The 24,529-nt window shown below is 42.1% G+C and overlaps 2 protein-coding genes across 2 annotated transcripts; both read left to right on the top strand.

Moving 5' to 3' along the window:
• The first annotated feature begins 990 nt into the window (after positions 1-990).
• LOC135112381 (uncharacterized) lies at positions 991-7,480 on the top strand. Its single transcript, XM_064026786.1, has 5 exons — positions 991-1,640; positions 1,788-1,950; positions 2,548-2,667; positions 5,147-5,257; positions 6,787-7,480. Exons 1-5 carry the CDS (start codon positions 1,411-1,413, stop codon positions 7,372-7,374), a joined length of 1,212 nt encoding a protein of 403 aa, XP_063882856.1. The 5' UTR covers positions 991-1,410; the 3' UTR covers positions 7,375-7,480.
• Positions 7,481-8,901: 1,421 nt separating this feature from the next.
• Positions 8,902-23,932, top strand: LOC135112379 (cytosolic carboxypeptidase-like protein 5). Its single transcript, XM_064026784.1, has 8 exons — positions 8,902-9,048; positions 10,430-10,597; positions 11,011-11,223; positions 11,970-12,121; positions 12,466-14,068; positions 14,565-14,703; positions 15,038-15,245; positions 16,067-23,932. Exons 2-8 carry the CDS (start codon positions 10,513-10,515, stop codon positions 17,444-17,446), a joined length of 3,780 nt encoding a protein of 1,259 aa, XP_063882854.1. The 5' UTR covers positions 8,902-9,048; positions 10,430-10,512; the 3' UTR covers positions 17,447-23,932.
• The last annotated feature ends 597 nt before the right edge of the window (positions 23,933-24,529 follow it).

Genomic DNA, 24,529 nt, shown 5'->3' with positions numbered 1-24,529 from the left:
ATAAACCCAACCACACACACACACACACACACACACACACACACACACACACACACACACACACACACACAACCGGAAAAGGAAAACACTCTGCCCATCCCGTATGTTTCCCAGAATCGTCCACAACTGGGAAGTCCTCTAGTAGGGATGAAGTTCCCGCCTTCCTGGGGGCTACACGCTATCCAGGGAACTGTCTATCACAGGGGGAGGGAAGGGTAATAGTGTACACGTATTGGGTGTGTACTGGGACTCCACACACGGCCTCCTGTAGGTGTAATTGGGCGCCTATATTCTATATCCAGGTAGGGTTGAGGCGAGGGTTACTCCGGCACTCACGATAACATAGCATTGAATATTTATTTATTGAATATTTAAGATGTCGATGGTTATGTGTGTGTGTGTGTGTGTGTGTGTGTGTGTGTGTGTGTGTGTGTGTGTGTGCACGCGCTCGATAGGTAACCACACACACACACACACACACACACACACACACACACACACACACACACACACACACACACACACACACACACACATACACAGTCACACACACACACACACACACACACACACACACACACACACACACACACACACACACACACACACACACACGACAGACAATTGAAATATACATACCAATACTGTCATTTTTCAAGTTGCTAATAAGAAGTAAACTTAAAAATCGATCCAAGTAAGTTCGTGAGAATGTCTGCTGGAGTTTCCCGCAGTAAGGACCAAGTTAGCTGTGAGTGCGTTGCGTGTGCAGTGTATGGCGTGTATCGATCCACTCAGCATACCGAACAAATGAGTCTTCATGATTCGGGTTAGTATGACACGCCACGCCTCCACGCCAGCACGCCAGCACGACAGCACGCCTCTCGTCTCTCTTTCAGTTCACCCAAGTCACTTCGACTCCTCGTCTCCCAAACCGCGGCGTGGAGGTGGTGAGTGCGTGAGTGAGTGGCATTTTCCAGTGTGTGTGTGTGTGTGTGTGTGTGTGTGACGGGGAGGTGTGACAGGAAGCGGCAGTCAGTCAGTCAGTGGGAGGGAAGTGGCCGTGGCGGGCTGGTGGCAGCGACACGTGCACCAAAGCGGCAAAGACAGCTAGTCTATCAGTGGGTGGAACAGACACACAGGCACAGACAGGCGTCCCGCTCACTACACCACCTCAGCCTCCTCTCCCTCCAACCAGGCAAACCTCGCCGCCTTCGCTGCCTAAACTTAAATGGTCCCGAAACTGAAAGACGAGAAAAGTTCGCCGGTTAACGGGATTGAGTGAAGTGAGCCAGAACGCGGCGCATAGTTAATCCAAACCTGATGATGAAGTGTGGGCGGCGTCCACCCATGATGGTGTATGGCAATGTGGGCGGGACACGTTGTTCCTTGCCTCACTGAACGATTCCAGACATGGGTGAGTGGCGCCGCGGCCTGAGTGATGACACAACCACCTCAGGAGCGCCGCTGAGGGAGGCCAAGCACTCCAAGCGCTCCAGGCACGGCGTGGCGTGGGTGCACTGCCTGCTGGCCTCCCTGCTGCTGCTGCTGCTGCCGGGATGCGAGGCTCAGGGCAGGCTGGTGGATCCGCCCTCGCGAGCCTCCATGTGGCGATACGACTTCAGCAACCCGGTGGACTTCAAGTGAGGACACTTCCAAGGTGTACTGTGTGTGTGTGTGTGTGTGTGTGTGTGTGTGTGTGTGTGTGTGTGTGTGTCCACGTGTTTGTATCTTGAGTGAAAGTGATCCTTGTGTGAGTCTCCTGCTTAATGTGTCCCTGTGTGTGGCAGCGACGACCGCGTGGACTGTGGCGGGTTCGTGCGGCAGTGGAGGAAGAACCAGGGACGGTGTGGTGTGTGTGGCGACCCCTGGGACATGCCAGAGCCGCGCCCTCACGAGACCCGCGGCAGGTACGCCCGGGGCATCATAGTGCGCAACTACACGCAGGCACAGGTAATTATTGCTGGGGTGAGCCGCGCTGCTTTGTATCACCGTGGGAGCTTGTCAGCACCGTTAGTGGGTTAAGCGGTACTTTTCCCTCACGTCTGTGCCTCGCGGGGCCTCTTCACACACACACACACACACACACACACACACACACACATAAATACAATATAACAAAAAGAAAACTGCAGAACTTAAAAACAATAAACAAAAAAAAAAAAATCAAGTAAAAATCTACAATAAACCTAAAATGTTCCAAATTTCCTTTAAAACACATTTCCTTTACACGTACGAGTGCATTCTCTTTTCCTTCACATTCACGTTTCATGCTGCATTTAAAAATTTCTACTTGTTTTTTGGACATTTCAATATTTTTACTCGATCATTTTCATTGCCGCTATTTTTGTATTTATATGTGTTGTGTTGTGTGTGTGTGTGTGTGTGTGTGTGTGTGTGTGTGTGTGTGTGTGTGTGTGTGTGTGTGTGTGTGTCTTTATCTATCTGTATTTTGACAAACTCCTGATGTTCCGTCTTTTGATATAAAATTATCATAAATGTTTCTTGTGTGTGTGTGTGTGTGTGTGTGTGTGTGTGTGTGTGTGGCAGGCGGTGGTGGTGGAGGTGGAGGTGACAGCAGCGGGCAGCGGTCACTTTGAGTACCAGCTGTGTCCGCGAGCCAGCGCCTGGACCCAAGAGACCCAGCAATGCTTCACACACGCCCTCAAGGTAAGACGCTCGCCCAATGATATCATTTTTCACGTATCTATTTATTTGCTTTATCTTTATCATTTATTATTATTATCTTAGGAGGTAAGGAAGGAGAATTGCTTGAAGATTTGCTGTCATACTATTTTTATAAGAATTAAGTTAGATTGAATGATCTAATCTAACTAAACCTAATATAACAAAACCTAACCTTATTTAATATATCAGAAAAGTGTCTGTCTCGGCTGATCTCCCCTGATTGTTTACCTCTTTCGTTGCCTACACGTCTCTTACAAAAGTTAGATGGTCTAATCTTACCAAACTTAATGTAGGAAAACTTAACCTTGTTTAACCTACTAAAGAGAGTATCCGGTTCTGTTAATTTCCTTTTTTTTTCTTTTTCCATCGTTGCTTACACATTAGTCATCTAATCTAACTAAACCTAATACATTAAAAAATATCTTATCTAATATATCCAAAAATGTATCTGGGTCGGCTGATTTCAACTGACTCTTTCCCCTTTTTCGGAACCTAACCATTAGCTATCTAACTAAACCTAATCTCACTAAACTTAATTTTATTTAATTTACCCAAAAATGTGGCTGGTTCGGTTGATTTCCCTTGATTTCTCCCCATTTTTCGTTGCCTACACTCTCCTTACACCACCAGGCTGCCTTGCAAACCACCTCATATACAGAATATTTGATCTAACTAAACGTAAGCTAATAAAACTTAACCTTATTTAATATACCAAAAAGAAAAGAAAAAAATATCTGGTTTGACTGATTTCCTTTGATTTCTTCCTCTTTTCGTTGCCTACACTATCTTTACACCGCCAGCCTGTCATGCAAACTACCTCATATACAAAATTTCCAATCTAAATAAACGTAAGCTAATAAAACGTAACCTTATCTAATATACAAAAAAAAAAAAAAAATGTATTCTGCTGATTTCCTTTGACTTTTTTCCCCTTTTCGTTGTCTATACGTCCCATGCACCACCAGCCTGTCTTGCAAACCACCTCATATCAATTGCTGTTAAGTTGCTGCATATAAGCGGAGGGTCTGGATAAAAATACATGTGCAAGCTTTTGAAAGGGCCACATTTTAGTGTTACCTTCCGCTAAATGTCAGCCGCCGCTTGCCCAATCTAACGCACATGCCAGGCCGTGTAGACTAAATATATCGGCTCAAAAAATCTAACATTATCCTTTATATAATTACTTTTTTTTTTTTGTAATGGTATAAGAAAGAGCTTTGTTCTGCCTGTCTAACACTAAAATGGTCCCTTAAAAAATGAATCGTTCGGTTAAAGTTCCGGGTAGTTAATCCTTTGAATCTATTTCTTGCTTCTTTTTTATTCTGAAATACCTCTGAAATATCGCCTCTACAAAAAGTAATGAGTGAGGCGCGTATCCTTGATCCATAACAATGCTACGTGCTCGCTGTATCCTTCACACACACACACACACACACACACACACACACACACACACACACACACACTAAAAGTATGTGAAGAAAAAGGATACTAAAATAAAAAAAAAGAAATGTCCTTGGATTTAGGAAATGTAATAGTTCTTTTTTTTTCACGTATATTCATTAACTTCATATTTTATGACAAGAGTTGCTCCTGACAGCCCCTCGGCTACAACCTCCACCCCCATCCACTCACTTCTTTACCCTGATGCAATGTTCCCCTCATGTCGAGAAGAGCAGCGTCAGTTCAGGCGAAGACAAGCGTGCGCTGTGGCCGCTGTGTCGCCAGTGACCCCGATCGAGCCAGCGGTTGGCGACCTTTGTGGTGTAACAGCGGCTCTTTCCTCTCCCTTCCCTCCCCCCAGCGGCCATTCATCACCCATATAGTGTTCCCCCTTAACCTGCCTGCGTGAGGTTCAACCTTTAAGGCTTTACCGCGCCCATCATCTTTATCGTTCCCTTCTTTATGCCAAAGCGACCCTGGACACGCCACAGTTCCGTCGCCTGACGCCAGGGGGCACCGCGGAACGCGACACATGAGTAGGCTGTGGTTGACACACTGATACTCTCATGCCGCCAAAAGCAGCCCTCCACAGAAATATCCATACGAGCAGAGGTCAGGCTGACAAGTTTTACACAGCCGGAGGAAGGCTTCCCAGTTTGCCCTTCGTTAAACCCATTAGCAGCCATCACTAATACGTAACAGCACCACAGCCAAGGTGACCCCCGCCCTCATGACAGTCAGGCGCCGCCCTCGTGTCCCCAGCAACAAAAAGGCAACCACGCCAGCCTGACTAACTCTGTGATGATCCTGATCTGCAGAAGGCACACTAACGTTAACGGAGGAAAGCGTGGGCTCTCCCATGGAGCAACAAGAAATGTATCCCTTCACGTCGCGAGGGTGAGCGCCAGAGAGTCAACCAGCTTAGCCAGGTCAAGGAACCTTTCCTTGTTTTCCTACCAAGTGGCCTGCCAGCCACGGCCGCGCGAGGGCAAGTCAAGTAAGCAGTTTTCTCTCGCAGGACGACTTGGGCAGGAGCCAGATCCCCGTGAACGTGACCCAGAAGTTTGCACGCCTGAGACACGTGCTGCGCCTTCCCCAGGAGATAGTGTGCCTCGCCTGTGTTTTGCAGGTAAGCACCGACACGTGTTCTTTTCACCACACCTTTGTGTTCACCACAACTTTGTCATGAGACATCTTTTATTTTTTCAATGACAATCCTTCCATAACAGGGCTCTGTGACCTGTGGTGAACTTATGTAACTCGAGAAAAATACAACTTTTAGAGTAATGAAGACTCATTATATATTAGAAATTAAATTATTTATAAATCAAAAGCAATTTCATATCATAGCTAATTTTAATTTGTATTTCAATTATAGAGCAGAAAAAAAAAAAAAAGAATTTTGAAAGTTAAAATCATTATACACATAGATTTCGAGGCACCATCTAAAATCTGTCTGCCTCTCATCTGTTAAAATATGTACATGAAATAAAACCTCCCATGAATATTAAACTTTTATGACGCTCTTTCAATAATTATTACGCTCGTATTGTCTTCCTTCACGCTAGACTAATCTAATTTACCACGCATTAACTCTCCTCAATGATCAAACCTTCCATATATTTCGCTTCTTATTTTTTTTCCTAAAATTTTGTGTAATATGAGTCAAATATACAAATTATAGAGTAGCCTATTTCGTCCCTTACACTCGAGACCTATTCAATTTATTCTGGCCTTCATACAACTTCCAAGCCTCATCAAGTTACTTGTTATTTAAAGACGCAATTGTCTTGGATGAACAACTATGTGATTTATAACTCTGTGATAACAAAATGTAGCATCCTTAACTTTATCAAATCCTTTAATGACATCTACATTATAATGAAACCGATCCCGCGGTCGTCAAAAGAGATGACATGTTTCGGTTGTACATCAGTATAGATATATAGTAGGCAAATATCATTATAGATATTATAGACATAAAATAATGTTTTCCTATGTTTGCTTTAATTTGTTTTGTCTTATTTTGTAAGGAACATGTTAACAAAAGCAAAGTTAAGACAAACTTGAGCTAGGCTTCGTCCGTTTCCCTCCATCCTCGACTTGCCGCTTTGATGACGCTAAAACTTTGTCATCCTACGTTTTTATCCGAAATACTGAGATGTCACGTAATTCTGAAATTGCATATGACACAGCTGACTTGCTTTAGCCAGTCATACAACCGTGTACCTTCCTAAGTATTGCAAATTACTTGTAAATGACACAGGCATGACATTGCTTGCAACATAATTTCTTCAACCAATCTACAAGAACGAAAAATATATTAAAACATAAAATGATTGTTAAAAATATAATCAACAACATGCACCAATTATTACTCTGTGTGTGTGTGTGTGTGTGTGTGTGTGTGTGTGTGTGTACTGGACTGAGTCTAGCTCGTAATGCCACACAAAATTATCACATTTTCTTTAATTTTACATTAGTGGTGTGTGTGTTTACACACACACCACTTTCTCTGGTAATGCATTCTCATTACTGTATTTAGAAAAAAAAAATTACATTTCTCAATCCATATCACCAATTCTCCTTCTCTTGAAGTGTGTGTGTGTGTGTGTTTGTGTGCAGCAATAATGACACGTACCTTGATGGCGCCCACAGTGGAGGTTCGTGAAGAGGGGAACCGCAGGCCGCGAAGAGTACCGGGCCTGTGCTGACATCACCATCAGCCCCGTCTTCGCAGACATCACCATCACCCAGGGCAGCACAGCTATCAACATCACTCCTATCACTGACAGCACCACCATCACCACCACTGACACCACTACCACCACTACTCCCGTCACTGACACCACAACCACCACCACCACGACCAGTGCCACGGACGCGGGCACGATCTCAAGTATCACAATCACGGAAGAAATCACTGAATCACTTTCTACAACAGCAAGAGCAAGTTTTCCAGATTCGCGCGGGAAATTCGTTTCTGCTTCCTCCTCGCAGTTTCCTGACATCAACTTTTATGGCTTTTCGCTCGCAACTCGCAAACCGGCACTCAATTCCCAAAGACCACAGGGAGACGCGCCCCCCATGCACACAAGAAGGAACGACCTGGTGCAGAATGACAGGAGTGACGCTGATAAGAGTGGCGCCAGCTCTCGTCTTCCCGCCTCACTTCACTGCGCCACAACTACATTACTGTTGCTCCTCGTAAATGTTGCAGTCTTTTCTCATCACGCTCAGAGTTAATAATGTACGGATATATTTAGAGCGTGTACAGATTTTGTGTGATTAACTATTTACCCAACAGTACCTTATTTAAGTAAGTAATTTATGCTCTCCAAAAAAAATAAAATATATATATATATATATATATATATATATATATATATATATATATATATATATATATATATATATATATATATATATATATATATATATATATATAATATTTAAGCCTGTTACACTTGTTAATGTATTTAAAACCCAATTAAGATCCTCCAATTAAGCAATTTGGAGTGAACAGAATGAAAAAATGAAACTAACTATATGTATTAAAGACTAGTAATGACACAATCAATGTGAAAAATAATATAAATAAATTATTACATATTTCTGGACATTTTTTCTTAAATTATAACCTCCCCAATGAAGGGAGTGGCAATGAAAATAATGAAGTGCATTAATCCTAGCCTAGCCTTGCCTTCGGATGGAAACATTGATGTTATTTCATTATATTTAGAATCTGTCACAGTAAATGGATCCATCTCCAGAGTAATGTTGCCAGCACGACCACGTGTTGTGAGAATGAATGATATTAGGTACCTGCTTCCACTGTGTGCCTCACTATATAGAAGTGTTTTGCAACAGATACCTACAATGTGTGAACAAGTGTTAGCTGAAATTAATACAATACTAAGTCAACGTAAAAGTCTTTCTATATCCCTACTGAGGAAATAAAGTGTGTCTTCCAAATAATAATGTTTCCATGTATGTGTTCTGCATCAGATACCTATATTGTACAATGTGTGAGCAAATTTTGACTGTAATGCATTACTGACTGAACGTGAGAGTTTTTTTCCCTGTCCCTACTGATAAAGTATTTTATAACTAGTTATCGAAAATTCCTGGGCCATGTTATGACATGAAGGATGGAGAATGTTGCTCTGTGATGACTGAAGGAAGAAGAGGAGGAAGACTATGAGAAATATTATGTCTAGATTTTATGAATGGCGCAAAGGATGGACAGGAGAGATGACATGTGTTCTGTCTGCGCGACTTGAAGAAAGTGAAGAAGTGCTTCGTTTTGTTTTTAACATTGTCTGTGAGATATCTACTAAAGTTTTAGATTTCGACCTTCTTTATGTTTTTGGCAAATGTCTTTTGGGGAGATTTGAAGGTAGATTAGTTCCTGCTGCTGTGTTGTATGATTGTGCGCGTCTGTAATCTGTTTTATGCGGTGTTATTTGCGTAGGTCTCCGGAGAACCAGGGGAGTGTGATGTCTACACGTAGTCTGTGCGCCAGTACGCAGTTTGTGTTTCCCTGATTTCCAGACATTATTGATTCCAGAAATCATAATAATAAGTAAGTTGTGCCCGAGAACTGACTCTCTCCATAGAAAACTTAATGATAATACAATTTTCTATCATGCACATGCTGGTGTCAAGCATGCAAAGGAATGCAGAGGAACAATGGTGGTAGTGACAGACATGCTAGACTCTTATATCATCTGGTATTCTGCAATGGGGCTCATATATTGTGCGAGAAGGAAGAAAAACAACAAAAAAATCAATGACGGGAAGCTAGCGCCGCGTCCCCCTGGCGGGCATGTGGGGAACCTGCCACTGTTTACCTCACACAGAAAACGTCGGTGCATTACGTATATTTTGCCTCCACGAATTGCTCCAAGCCGAGTAAAGGTGAGCCCAAGGTGCAGCATTTTCTCCAGCAGGTGTGAGAGGTGCGGGAGAAGCGTGTAGGGGATGAGAGGTGAGCAGCACAGGAGTGAGAGGCGGTGTGTGGTGGGAGCAGCTGATGTGTTGACACCACCACACTCACAGCTGACGGATGTAAACAATGGTGTCAACGTGTGGTGGTCGTTATGGTGAGGGTTGTGCACCCTGGGGAGTGGTGGTCGTTAGGGTGATTTAAGATGCCTGGAGTGACGGCCTCCCTGGGCTCACCAGTTCAGGACTTGCTGCTCAAACATTGCTGCTCCTAGCCTTTCTTATTTTCAGAGATGAACTTGACTTTTTGTAAGTTTTAGTGAGAAACTTAACCATAGCTACTGCATTCCCAGTCAGTCTGCGTGGTTTGTTGGTGTAGCAGTGTGCTGTGTTGATGTGTTGCTCTGTGCACTAGGATGAGGCCTTGGGCTACAGGGGTGAGAGGGCATGATGATGCTGCAGGGATGATAGTAGCAGAATTTGTGTAAGGATGCTGCAGGAGCCAGAGGGCATGGTGATGCTGTAGGGATAATAGCAACAGAGTTTGTGTAAGGATGCTGCAGGAGCCAGAGGGCATGGGCTGCAAGGATATCAGATAAGAATACTGCGGTGATCAGATAGCAGCAGAGTTTGTGTAAGGATGCTGCAGGGGGGTCAGAGGGCATGGTGATGCTGCAGGGACCATGCATGATTTCTGGCACTTGTGAGGGTAGACATGGTGATGACTGGCACAGGGTTGTGTGTATTGACACTGGAGCTCCTCTGGAAGTTAAGTTTGCTATCAAGTGAGTCTCCTATTTCAACACTTTACTATCTGTGGGTATTTAGGCATTGCCATTTATAAACCAATAACACTATGATCCTGTAAATATCCATTAAGAGTGCAAAACTGTGATACAGGTTGGGAAGCGAAAGTTGTGGATATTTTGGTACTTCCACCAGTTGCAGTAAAATTAACTCAGCCTCAGGGACTTGGTCAACAGCAGTGTTCACAATGTGACAACAACTTAATTCCATTCATTCAAGCATCAATAGACAACAAATAACTGTGTATGTTGTAGTATTTAATATTTGATGACATTTGTCATACTTCAGGTTTAGCAAGAAGCAAACAATTACAATGTCAGGACAATCATTTGATAATGAAAAGTAGTAGTATGATTGGATTTTACTAAATACTGAGTAAGATGGAGCTGGTAAACATGTGTATTTACATAAAGAGATACTTGACAGAGGTGAGGGGATGCCTCTTCTGCCACACTTTTAACACCCCAGACACATTACGTCTCTTCTTACACACTGATGGTGAGGCCTTTTAGGTACAGCACTTGCATTGTTTTGTTTTGCTTTGCAGCATCATGTGAGGTTAAAGAGTAGTTGGGCCAGCACTCCTTGGCCACTCTCACTGGGACGCTTGCTGGCCACCCAACCACCGCCATGGAGGAGACCATTGGACCTTTCACCTTCACCTCAAACTTTGAGTGTGGAAACCTGGCCAGGGCAGAGAGGGTGGAGCCACCAGGTAAGATGGAACTTTTGGTCTTTACTGGAAGGACTTGAAGTCTAGCTTGTAAAACTTTTGTTTTAAGTCATTGCATGTTATGGAAAACTTTTATCAAACTTACTGCTTTAAGAATATTTTCAGTTGTAGAATTATCGTTTGGAAAAAGAAGGCAGGGAGAAAACTAAATGGAGGATGAGATGAGTTTTGTTTGGGTGGTTTAGAATAGACAGGCAAGTGATAGGAATGAGTGAAGGAGGCCTTTGTTCTTTTGACTGACAGTGATGAGTGATGGTGTGGGGATGAATGGTGTCACTATGCTGGTTCACTCTGTTTAAACATTGGTTAGTTTGAGAAATTTCAATGTGTGTACAGTACCTTATGTTGTCTTCATAATAAATAAATAATTTATAAATCATTGTGTGTCATCACAGGAAGTGCCCACTCTAGTGGCCAAGGCTCCTCACTCAGCAGCAGCCGCAAGACCCACAAGGCTGCTTCATCCTCCTCCTCTTCCTCTTCCTCCTGTCAGTCATCAGTGGAACCCCTGCCAGTCAATTATGAATACAACCTGTGGACGCGTCCCGACTGTGCCGGAACTGAGTATGAGAACAACAACCGAACGTGGTTCTTCTTTGGCATTAAAGGTACAGTGGCCATGCTGGAGGGAAGCCAGCAGAGGGTGTGTGTAGGGATGCTGCAGGGATCACATGGCAGCAGGGTTTGTGAAGGGATGCAGCAAAGCTCAGGTGGGTGCAGGGATCAGCAGAGATTGTATAAGGATGCTGCAAAGCTCAAATAGGAGCAAGGATTGTGTAAGTATGCTGCAGGGGGTGAGGGGGCATGGTGATCCTGCAGGGGTTGTGCAAGGATGATGCAGGGGTGAGAGGGCATGGTGATGCTGCAGGGATCAGATAGCAGCAGGGATTGTGTAAGGATGTTGCAGAGGTGAGAGAGCTTGGTGTTGCTGCATGAGTGATTGTAAATAAGTAAAGCAAATGTATTGGGTGCAAAAGGATGGTCATCTGAGAAAAGGGAGGACAGAGTATGAAGTGTGTGTGTGTTTATGTACTGAATTATGTGAGAGGAAAGGATGAGACGAGAATAAGAGTATGAAAACATGCAAGGAGGAAAATAAATGGAGGCTTTTCTGTCATGGCTATCCCCTTGGGAGAGCTCCTAGGAAAAAGTGTCACATCTAGATACTAGATAGATTAGTATGATATACAAGTTTGTTTAAAATCACTCTTGGTCAAGGATCCTTGTTTCCACAAACAAACCATAAGTGGATAACAGGAATTACAAAGCTGTGTCAAGAAAGGTTATTTGATCAGAAGACAAAATGACAAGCTAAATTTTATTCCCCACAACCTCACTTGCACCTCACCCGCAGGAGGAAGTGTTGGGAACCGAGTGCGTCTGAATGTGATGAACCTGAACAAGCAGACCAAGCTGTTCTCACAAGGCATGCAGCCAGTGGTGCAATGTGTGTCCAGCATCCGGCCGCCCCGCTGGGAGCGCATCAAGGAGAAGTGCAGCTACAGGGTGGGTGGATGCAGTACACTGGGTGTGAAACCCTTTGGAAAAAAATAATTCATTATACATGTATGAACTATTTTTGTACTGCAGTGCTTGTAGTTATGTATTTATCACACATCCTTCCTAATTTCTAATTCCATAACTTGTTTCTCAATCTGATCTCACCACTTAGCTTTCTAGAGGCTCATACAGTATTAGTGATCTCCATCTACTCGTGTCTAAACTGCACGTGCTTCCATTCGAATTATTCCTTCATACAGATTCACTTTCTCTTGCATAAGAAATATCATAAATTGTCAAGTATGGTGTCATAAGTCTCCTATGCTAACTGACTGGCTTTGTTTCTTCAGAGTGAGGACAGCAGTACTGTCATCTCATGGGTGCACACAGTGAATGATGCATCTGCCACCACCCACTATGCATTCACCTATCCCTACACTTACTCAGAGGTGCAGACAGTGCTGGAAGGGCTGGACCGTCGTTTCCCAGCTGGCTCCCCAAGCCTCTATTATCACCGTGAACTGCTCGCCTACTCTCTTGATCACTGGAGGGTTGATCTTCTGACTGTCAGCTCTCACAGCGGACGAGCCGATGAGAGAGAGGAACGGCTGCCTGGCCTATTCCCTGTCCCAGGCCAGCTGAGGCCTCACCGCTTTCCCGGTAAAAAAGTGGTCTTCATCTCAGCCAGGGTCCACCCCGGTGAGACGTCCTCCAGCTTTGTGCTCAATGGCTTCCTCAACTTTATTGTGTCTGGGGACCCAAGGGCAGAGCGACTGCGTGACTTGTTTGTGTTCAAGGTCATCCCGCTGCTGAACCCCGATGGTGTGGTGCGAGGCCACTATCGCACTGACCAGCGGGGCGTCAACCTCAACCGGGTGTACATTGACCCCTCACCTGCCCTCCACCCCACCATCCATGCTGCACGTCAGGTCATTCTTTATCATCACCATGGCCACCTCTCTCCCACCTCCTCAGAGACCAGCCCCTCCCTTTCCACTGGCACCTCAGATTCCACTGACCCTGCTACCACAACCACCACCACCACTTCAGAATCCACTGAAGGCACAGATACCTCTGTGGGGGAGACCAAGAGGCCGGCAGTGCTGGTAATGGATGAGGACACATGTCACAGCTTCAGTGACGTCCAGTCTGGCCGGGCCGGGGGTGCTGGGTGTGGGGGACGGGTGCGAGGAGTGTCTCTCATGGAGCTGGACGAGCCTTCAGCCTCTGGGTGGGACATATCCAACAGTGCAGCTGGTGCATCACTGCCACGTGGTACTGCATCTGACCTGCACGATGACTGCTCCAACGTGTCTGGTGTGAGTGAGGCAGAGACGGGTGTCACAGCCATGTTTGGCTCCCTGTCTGCTGTCAGTGACTTTTCAAACCTGCTGCCAGGCAAGGCAGGTGGAGACAGTGGTACTTCCCCAGGTGGGGAGGGCGGGGCAGCTGGCAGCAAGTCACGAGACCTCTTCCTCAAGGATTTCCACAAGGAAGAGAGCGAGTGTGCATTCCTTGGTTGCTTCCCCAAGCCAGCTCAAGTAGCCGAGAAGACTGTGAACCCTTTCAGTGGTGTGAGTGAATCTAGTCAACAAGCACAGGGGAAGGGAAGTGTCCCAGCAGGGAAGGAGGCACAAGATAAAAGAGATCTGAGTGTGGGGCCCCAGCACAAGACCGTCCTTAAGTCAGGCTCTCCTCCCACCCCGGTGCTGACACGGTTGGGTGGCCGGGAGGGCTGTGGGGTGGCCAGCAGCAGCGAGAGTGAGGCTGAGTGTGGCAGACCAGGCAGGGAAAGTGAGGTGGCCAGAGGAGGATGCTTAGCAGGACCTCTTCACCTCACCACAGAGGAATTCCCTCCTGCCCTTACTCCTCCAACACCAGTACCAGAGGAGACCAAGGTCACCTCTGGCCTCTTTCTCTATGTTGATCTGCATGGGCATGCCTCCAAGAAAGGTTTGTGCTTTATCCAGAAGAGAATAATGTGCTTATTTAACATTTTTTTCTCACTTTACATTTATGGAATACTGGATTAGCAGGGAGGAAATTTGATGTAGTGGAGATGGGGTGTCTGGTGTCTGAGGATCATGTGTAGAGTAGCATGCATGGGCTGACTGAGGAATGAAGGAGGAGTGTGAAGGAAGACTGGGCTTGTAAGAGAATTGGCTTACTAAATTGAACAGGGAATGTTATAATGATTTGGACTTGTGGGGAGAATTGAAGAAAAGTGGTTGGTGAAATAAGGTAACCAGATCTCACATGAAAGTGTGATGCAGAGGGAAGGACCACTGTTGGGATAAATGGATATTGTGAAGAGAATATTAGATAAAAGAAAGATGTTTATGGATTAATGAAGAGCAGTTATGCATGATAGTGATGAATGGAGAGCAGATATGTGTTTGATAGTGATTTAATTCATCCTCTCTAATGCAAAATCACATCCTTTCCTCAGGTATCTTCATCTACGGGAACTGGTATGAAGACCCTGCCGTGATGGTGGAAAACATGCTCTTCCCAAAGCTCCTTGCCATCAACTGCCCAAACTTTGATTTTTCAGCATGTAACTTCTCTGAAAGAAACATGTACCTTAAGTGAGTTGTGTGTGTGTGTGTGTGTGTGTGTGTGTGTGTGTGTGTGTGTGTGTGTGTGTGTGTGTGTGTGTGTGTGTGTACATAGATATAATGCACAGGATCTGAGTAATACTTACTTAGTCCTGTCTCTGCATTTATATTTGTCCAGTTTTAATTTCATTTTGATATAAACTCAATGCTTTTTATTATCTCACATATTCTATTATAGGTAATATCTGTTTTTTATAGTTAAGCCATATTTTTCATTATTAACACATTTCCCCTTTCTCAGTTTTTCTTGAGTCAAGTCCATCCTCTAAATGGCCGAGGCATGACACTTTCACCAACCTTGCAGGGATCGGAGGGATGGCATGAGCAAGGAAGGGTCAGGCCGGGTGGCCATCATGAGGGCCACCGGGCTGCTCCGCTCCTACACACTGGAGTGCAACTACAACACAGGCAGGATCCACAACCCAACTCCTCCCTCACCCCTAGATCACAAAAAGTCTCCCCCAAGCCCACTCACCATCCCGCCCAAATACACGCCAGCTGTGTTTGAAGACGTAAGTATGTCGGGTGCTGGCTAGCTGCCACTGACTTTACTATGCTTCTTGTTTTCTTCTTTGAATAGTTTAGGAGTCATCTGCTTGTATCATCTCAGGTATAAAGCCATAAAGTGTAATCATTGCTTCATATCTGAAATTATGCCCTTCCTTAAATTTTATTTTGTTTACAGAAAAGTAGATAGCAGATTTAAGACTAAGTTAATGATTATATATTCAGATGTTGAGAATGATTTTATTTATTTATTTGTTTGTTTATTTATTTATCTATTTATTTATTTTTATTTATTTATTTTATTTATTTATTTTTTATTTATTTATTTTTTATTTATTTTTTTTATTTATTTTTTTTTTTTTTTGCATATTTCAAGTGTGTCACGATACATAAGACAAGTTAGTTCAGAATGCACAAACTGGCACAACTCCACAGTCAGGTCCTTATGGGAGGGACAACACAGCTGAAGACAGGAATAATGATAAGAAAAAAATTGCCATAACCTTAAATATGTACATATTTCTGTCACAGCATTATCACTAGGAAAAGAATTCCTTAGCTTTATAATTGATGGGCTATGACATTTATGTAATAGACTAGTTTAAACATTACATTCTACATTGCAGTGCACCCAATAGTTTTTAGCTACTCATATCAGTAATTTATCTAAATGCAAACCATTCTTATTCTAATAATATTTTACTAATTTTTTTAATGTATTTTCCTTTATCCAGAAAGAGATACTTGTCACAAAGTGAATCTCTTTTTTGACAAGTTGAGTGATTTGTGAAACATCACACTTTTTACGATGCATGTCTTCTTCCAGTGTGGACGACAGCTGGGCGTGAGTCTTCTGGATTTGGTGGGAGGTGGGTGTGAATGGTCACGCTTGCCCCAGTCCCAGTATGGTAGTCTAGCTGGGGTACGGACATGGCTCCACCACTTCCTCACTTCCTCTGCACTCTCCCCCCGCAACCAACTGGCTGGCCAGCAAACACCCCGTGCTTACACATCCCGCACCTCAAACAAGCTTGGTGTTGAAAGACTTGGAGGGACAAGAGTGGCTGCAAGCGGCCCCAGACTTGGCCTCAGTAGACAGGGTCCCCCGAGTACCCCAGCTTCCCCCAGACTACCAAGGACACGTGGTCAGCGGGTCCGACGACACTCTTGGTGCCTTACTGTGGATGCAGAGAATCAGGAGCCCCGTGAGACTTCAGAGGGACCACCAAGACCCAGACCAACCAGCGCAAAGAAGCCCATGACCCCCGGAAGCCTTTCTCCACGATGCAAGCCCAAGTCCCAGAAGTTAAAAGCTCCATCACCTATAAAAACAGGTGTGTCCCGCTCCCTCACATTCACTGACTTGGGGGAGAGCAGCCACATCTCTGCTGAAAGCAAGATGGTCAGCAGTAAGATGACCTCAAGCAAGCACAGTCTTACTGCATCAGTCAGTCTCACCCCAAACCTCAATGTAAAGCTCTCTATCTCAGACACTCCTGAGAGCCCCAAGCTGGTCAAGAAGGTTGAGAAAATTCGGAGACAGCGCAGCAAGGGTTTAGCTTCGGGTACTAAGAAACTGAAGGTCTGCCCAAGCTCTAGCTCCAGCACAGAGGAGTCCAGCCTTAAGCCTAAGGAGACCTCCTTCTACAACCTGCCAAGCCTGGAGGCCAGTGAACGCAAATGCAACCCTTTATCTCCCTCACAGGAGGGGTTTTATGCTGCTGGCCAAAGCCCTCTGTCACCTCGTTCCCCACTGTCCTCAGTGTGCGAGCCTCAGGCCAGCCAGAGCAGTCCAGGACTTAGTATCATTACCACAGCTGCCTCCTGTGACCTGTATGTGCAGCCCAAGTCACCAGTTGTAGTTCCATCAACAAAAAAAGTGACCAAAGTTCTGTCCACCCCCAGTAAACGTTCCAGTAAGCACACCCTCAAGTCACTCTCAAAGAGCATGGACCGGTTACCAGCGGTGGCTGGGGCAGCAGGGGAACGCCTCAAGCTGTTGCCTAAGAAGGTGAAAAAGAAGGTGTCTGCAAGAAGTGTAACTGACCTGCCTGGCACCATCACATCCCAGACCATAAAGCCAGCCACATCCCAACCTACTCTAGATTGGATCATTAGTGAACCCCCACAAACACTTGCATCAGACTTGGACCCTGTGCCCCCCAAACTCAAGAAGCGCAAGAAGAGCAGCAGAAAGTCCCTTTAAGCAACAGGCTCAAAGCTTGTGAGATTGATGTTTTTATTCTTGATCTGTGGGATAAAGCTCCCATGTAGTTCATCTTCATGTGTTATCTTACCTCAAAAAAAAAAACTGCATCCATGTTGCACCTTCTGTATTAATGTCTAGAATTCATAGTTAATGAAATATTTGTTGCTGACAAAAAACACATTTTGATTTATGTAGTAGGCTGTTTTCAACTAAATACCAGTAATAATTGTTTCAAGAAATCTTCACCTCTTAGTTTTGTTGATCACAATCAGCAAGAAATGAGTAATTGTAGATATAGTTACTAGTGACAGTTGAAAATAGCCACATAGGTAACCACCCACTTAATGCCCATGCAAGAGGACCAGGTAAATGAAGTGACCTCAGCTGCTGCAAGGCACTTAGGTGCTCTGTGTGGCTGGGGCAGGACCCTTTGGGGGACTTTGTTCTCACCTGTCCATAGCAGATGGATTATACTACTACCATTGAATCCTGAGATGACAGAAAGTTCACCATGTTGCTGGCCACTGCAGACTCACTCACTGAGAGGGGATGGATGTGGCATTGCTGATTATAAAAAAAATTTAGATGGACCAGCTAAGGGCTTCCATGGTGACACAGTCTGGTGTTACAGATTCCAGTCACAAATCATTGCAAAGACATTACTCTGCACACTTACTGTTAAGGTGATGGAGAGGTTTCAGGTAAGATTCTACTAGCACATTTGAGAGGAGTAGCAGGCCACCATCAGAAAGATTTGCACTGGTGCTGTGAAGTTGTGGGTGGCTGCATCATATATGTGAAAATTTTGTTTGAGGACAGGCTATTCTCAAAAGCACACACATTATCTTTATTTATTGGTTGATGTTCCTTTGGAAAATAATTTGTTTGGTAGACGTACATGCTGCTAAGAATTTCCATGACTACTTAATTCAAAAGGGATTCACTCAGTGTGACTCGATAAGTCACATTTGATATTCATCAAGAGGATATATGCAGACACTACAGAAAGAACAGACTGCAGTACTGTGTCCACAACATTTTACTGACTATGCCTGATTTTCTTGTGGTGTACGTGTTGTTAAGTGAAAACAAGACTGGACTAAATCACAGTGAGGACACAGTGTTGCACATTTCCTGAAAGTTTTTATTTCTATCTTTGCAAAGTTCAGGGATCCTGTTTTAATACCACTACATTGATATTAATGCAAAGAATTGTGTAATAAGGATACATATTTGTACCAAAGAATTAATATTCTGAAAATATTATGACTGAAAAGAACACATCACACAAGTGATTAGATATACCAAATGCCTTGGTCTCATTCTTTCCTTCAGAAAATTATCTTGTGGAAACAGAATTGATGAATATCCCAAGTCTTCTTTTGTCAAGAGATAATTTCCATATCTTAATTTTTGGTCCTGTGGTGAGAATGACCTAAATTATTGCTATCCTGAATAGGACACTGAAGCAGCCACAAGGTTTTCAAAACTCCATAGCATTGCATGGAGTGTGTTTCTGGTATTTTGCCCCTCAGCACTAATGGACATGAATATTCATATTTGTGTATTGATAACAACAGCATAAAGTTATTGGTGAAATTCAGAGTAGCAAGGCAAGCACTAGCTCGCAGAGTTACCAGCTTTTGTTTGATGGGCAGTGCAGCCTGTCCTTCCATGTAGTCTCTGCATAAGTCAATAGCTTTAACTTATACAGTATCACTGAATTTCTCAAACTAGTGTGTGATGTACCTATTTAATCTGCAAAATATGGACAGATGCAACAAATATCCTCATCCCTTTCCCTCTTCCCACCTCATTTATAGTATAGATTAGTAAATCATCAGGAGAGTCAACTGGACCACAATCAGGGCTCAAGTGTTCCTGCCTTGATTTGTAGAGTTAGTACAAAACTTTGATGTGTAGTTTTTGTACTTTGACCCTTGCTTTTAGGCTGTTTGTTACTAGAGATGTAATTTTGTAGTCTTGTTGCCAACAAGACAAATAAGTTCATTATGATCATAGTGAGGATATATATATATATATATATATATATATATATATATATATATATATATATATATATATATATATATATATATATATATATATATATTGTATTTGTGACTAGATGCAACATTGGAGGATGTTGAGGGATGAACTTTGTGTACCATGTGGGATGAGTGACTGAGGCAAGTCAGCTCTGAATTGGACAGGGAAGAGCAGACCTCAGCTGAGTGAGATATGTGATGGTGCTGATCGTTAAATTTTTATTTGTAATTTTCTACAGCAGTTGACATCTTAAGCAATACTTTCTTTATGTGGTTGTTGAATTTTTTATAGGTGCTCTCAAGATCTGTAGACTTATACATGAATGATATATAATTCATGAATTATATATAATTCATGTCATTCATAAGGATAAATTCAACATTTGTTTAATATTAATATTTCTCATCTTTTAGATATTTTTTTTATGATGATTCGGTGGTTTAAGGAAACAAGTTAGACTGAGGTCATCAGTGTTTCCTGTGTGATAATAATTAATATTAGTACTAAATGTACACTTGCCATAAGAGTTTTTACTCCTCAATCTGATGTGCCTCTAAAAAAATTGATTTTACTCAACAGCCTGCCACTGCTAATATAGCATGCTGAGGCTGCACTCTTGAGTGTGACATCTATGCATCACACTGTCAAATTTATTAACCTTTCTGATAGAATTTGACTTCAGACATAGGTGTAAAAAAATATTTTCTGCCAAGTGTACATGCTTTACATTGTACATAAAGTTGACAAATGACAGCCCTGGAGGAAGCTTATGACTGATTGATCAATGGTGTGATGGTGACACATTTGTAAAGTGTTGTTCAACATTTTGGATCTAGAGTTATGTGCTTTTAAATGAAGAAGCTGAGTAACATGGTTAACAAGACAATTTGTGATAGTTACAAAGTGGGTATCTATTACAGTTTATTTTAACACCCATGCATTTATATAAGTAACCATTAGAAATATCCTCCCCTTATTCCTATATAGAGTGCATAGCTTACAAAAGCAGTGTTGAGAGGAAGCCCTACAACAAGACACAAGCTATAGAGTTTGCCCCACTGTTAGTGCCTGTGTAAACCTTGCAGATGTGGAGCAGTTTTTAATTATTTTATTAACAACCACCAGCACTACTACTCGCAGTGACTGCCAGATTATCAATATTGATTGTAATGTTCATACACATGTTGTTAAGAGGTGAATAGACAAACGTAACCTCAGTGTTCTTTGTTGTAAAGAAACTCATTACTAATTCTGGCAAATCTTGTCAGCCACTTGAATAGGTTTGGATGCAGGTGGATGTGCTTTGCTGAAAGTGCAGACTCACAGTGCTCGTGTTGTAAGCTCACCTGTGCAAATTTCTTGAGTCTGTGGGCTCTGTATCTTTTTCCTTGTACCCTGAGCCACAGTGTATTCACAGCTTTCAAGTACATCTCCATATCATGTCTTATTGTATCTATCTAGTCCTCTATAGCTGGTGTCACAGACTCCATCCCTGTAATTTTGCCACCTGAGTGCATGCTGACTTGATAACACTGTCAGTGGGCAGTGTTCTCACCTGCTGACTGGTCTATGTATTCTTGTCTTATTTGAGAATATATATATACCAGTTATATATTACTACTAAAGAAAATATTTGATTATGCATATAGATGAAAATAATTTATCATGCTACAAATAGATAAGGATTTTGGTAGTACAGTTAATTTACTGCATGTTGTAAAAGAAAACAGCAATGGTTGGACCAGTCATTTGGAGAGAGCTTCACCCATTGACAGTTACCACATTCATGTGTTCTCAGGTCACTAATTTACAAGGACACAGTTGGTGAAACTGAGTAAACTACTTCACTTTCTTAAAATCTGTATTTGTCTTCTAAGTGTCCTCAACATTCTCCACCTATTTTCCTTGATATTCAATATTTAGGTTGTCTGTTACCTTCCATCCCTGTGGTTCTCAAGTGCGTCATTGTACCAAAAGTCCTGTGCACCTGTCTCTGCTCTGCTGCTGCTGTCCTTCACGGAAATATGTCACACAAATGGGATGTGATGCTGATATGTCAGTGTTACCAGATGAGAAAGTTTAGTGTTTAGCTGAAGAGTTTGGGTTTCAAATAACTAATATGGGAACTGTATGGTGATTAAATTACATTTGGGAAATGTGAATTCATATGGAATAAGCTAGATAAATTAAACACTATCTTCCATCTTGACTAAGATGGCCAACAATAAGAATGCTTGATTTAAGAAATGTATAGGTGTGTATTTATTTTTATATAGTATTGATGTAATGCAAACATGTTATCATATACAGAACCAAATGTATATGTAATTATGTATGTATATTTGATATATATATATATATATATATATATATATATATATATATATATATATATATATATATATATATATATATATATATATATATATATATATACCTTTAACTCATGCATATCATACATCATTATACAGCTCACACAAAGGCAAGATTTTGTATATCACAGCTCTCTCTCTCTCTCTCTCTCTCTCTCTCTCTCTCTCTCTCTCTCTCTCTCTCTCTCTCTCTCTCTCTCTCTCTCTCTCTCTCTCTCTCACGTGTGACCCACATTGTTTCATTTGGTCTAGGGTGAATACTGCCAGTACTGCATTAATGGTGATCTGCAGTGTGTCATAAATATTTAGTTTGCAGTGCTGCTTAATAGTGATCTGCAATAGCGTGTTGTGCTAGACAATTTGGTTTGTTTCCAGTGTGCTGGGGATGCTGCTGCTCCCTGGCACCTCATGCAACACTGGGGATGCTGCTGCTCCCTGGCACCTCATGCAGAGTGTTTTTTATGGATTGACTTTTTTTTTTTTTTTTTTTTTTTTTTTTTTTTTTAGAACATGCTCATTATAAGTACATCAAAACATTTTTTTTTTTTCCTTTTTTCTTTTAGGAAGAGTTTACTGTGCTTGATATTTTTAAATACTGTTGGTAGTAATATTTAGTGAGCTATGAAAGCAACATAACAATTTATTGCACTGTGGACTTGGTGACTGAGGCTTCAAGTGAAGGTAGCAATGACTTGCTGTTTGTATGTTGAGACACAGGGAATTTTCCTACCCATCTTGCTTTGCAGCTACATGTTTCTTTCATTTCAATATTAGAGTTATATAGCTTTGTTGACATTTTGGACTGAATTTAAAGTTGTATCATTTATATCTGAAATATTATTTGTTAACTGAAGAATTTGTTAATGATTAATGAAGTGTTTATCAGAGAAAAGTACAGTGGAAGTCAGCAAAGTTGTCTGTGATGTGCTGGGCAGCTTTCTTGTTTTCCCAGAAACTTTCCTGCTGTACTATCTGCAGGAATATGATATGAATGTTATTCATACTTTACATCTCCCACTGATAGGCATTGTGTGAGTTTGGTTGTATGTAGGCAACCAGTGCTTGATGGATATCATGTCTTACATGTTGATGTGGTGCTTCCTTATCATACTACTATGCTATCACCTTCCTGTGTGGAGGAGACAAGGGTGATCTGCTCCTTTGTGAGTAGTGGCAGTGGTCTGCACCCCATCAAAATCCCATCACACTCCACTTAGTACTGGTTGTCTACAGTCATACGCAAGTAATGCCCAATATGTAGTGGTGATGTCAGATATGAAATATTTAGATTATATTCATGTTTATAACACTGCATCACATTAACAATTCTGCTGGCTTGCACTGTACAGTAGCTATTTTGTAGGACTCAGATTTCTAGTGAGATGCAAATCTCTATAGTAAGCTCTATGTTAGGTACAGTAATTCTTATGAAACAGGTGTCTAATAATTTGTTTGAGATCTCTCCTCATTTAAGCAAATAATGCTGTACATATTTATGAATAGTTAAGTGAATGGCATGAATTGCAGTGTAACCAGAAACCTATTTTTTCCTTTATGTGGAACTAAACTGCAAGTCACTGGCAACCGACATAATCCTCTGCTTGTCAGTTTTCTTACAACAAAGCATGTTTATTACATACTGTAAATGTCAATTTGAAGCTAACTTACTCTCAGAACAAACACATCACTTCTCATGATTCAGGCTGATATTACAATGGAAAGTATTTATTTACACACACACACACACACACACACACACACACACACACACATCCTGTACTGCTTTTCTTGGTTTTTGAGTCCTAAGTACTACTAGGTTTCTAAAAGATTTTTTTTTCAACAATAATAATTTAAAATTTTTACCTGAATAATTCTGACTGTATATTGGAATGTTTCTTACCTATTGTACAAATCCTGGATTATCCAGTTTGTAGCTTGTACATATATAAATTTGTAGAATTTCCAATGTGAGAGTATATAATACAAAATATACATGAGCTTTCTTATGTGCGATATTAATACTTGTACTGTTCTATATGGCTATTAAAATGTTATAGTACATTCTTTGATTTATTTGTACTGTCCATCACTGCAATAACAGGAGGAAGGAACATATCCCACTGTAATGTGCACTAATAATTTACAAAAGTACAAAAATACTCATGTAACACCATCATGCAAACTGAAAACTACAATATTTATTGAAAATACCAATCTATAGTATATGTGAAAAGAAGTTAAAAGTTAATATTGGTGAAAGTAAGGTGAGTCTTTGAGGGAAAGAAAGTAAAGGTGTGTAACTTCTGTGCATCTTAAAGGGTGAGCATGCTTGTAGCAGGTCAGCATGAGGTAGTCTCAGAAGAGGGAATGAAGGAAGAGGAATCTAAGCATTTGAAGATAGTATTTTGCAAACACAGAGAGATGAAAGGAGAAATAAGAGAGGGAGAGGTGAGAAAGGTGTCATAAGATCCACTACAAGGGTAATGAAAAGTAGAAATCTGTCCATGAAGTTAAAGAGAAGTTTACAAAATAGTATTTTGAAAATGTTTACCTTATGACCAGACTAGGGTTATGGAACAGAGAACAGCAGTCAAGAATGTGCTGCACAACTGGGTAATCCATGAAGGATACACAAAGTTACATGATGTGTGAGTGAGGA

This window comes from Scylla paramamosain, chromosome 23 (assembly GCF_035594125.1).
Source record: "Scylla paramamosain isolate STU-SP2022 chromosome 23, ASM3559412v1, whole genome shotgun sequence".
NCBI lineage: Eukaryota > Metazoa > Arthropoda > Malacostraca > Decapoda > Portunidae > Scylla > Scylla paramamosain.
Note: the sequence above shows the minus strand (reverse complement) of the source record. Positions and strands in the feature narration are given on the sequence as shown.

Bases quoted from the DNA above. Each gene is read 5' to 3' on its own strand.
- LOC135112381 (XM_064026786.1), top strand. From the start codon at position 1,411: ATGGGTGAGTGGCGCCGCGGCCTGAGTGATGACACAACCACCTCAGGA. The intron at 1,951-2,547 runs GTAATTATTGCT...TGTGTGTGGCAG, and splicing joins GCAACTACACGCAGGCACAG to GCGGTGGTGGTGGAGGTGGA. The intron at 2,668-5,146 runs GTAAGACGCTCG...TTTCTCTCGCAG, and splicing joins GCTTCACACACGCCCTCAAG to GACGACTTGGGCAGGAGCCA.
- LOC135112379 (XM_064026784.1), top strand. From the start codon at position 10,513: ATGGAGGAGACCATTGGACCTTTCACCTTCACCTCAAACTTTGAGTGT. The intron at 12,122-12,465 runs GTGGGTGGATGC...TTGTTTCTTCAG, and splicing joins AGGAGAAGTGCAGCTACAGG to AGTGAGGACAGCAGTACTGT. The intron at 15,246-16,066 runs GTAAGTATGTCG...GTCTTCTTCCAG, and splicing joins CGCCAGCTGTGTTTGAAGAC to TGTGGACGACAGCTGGGCGT.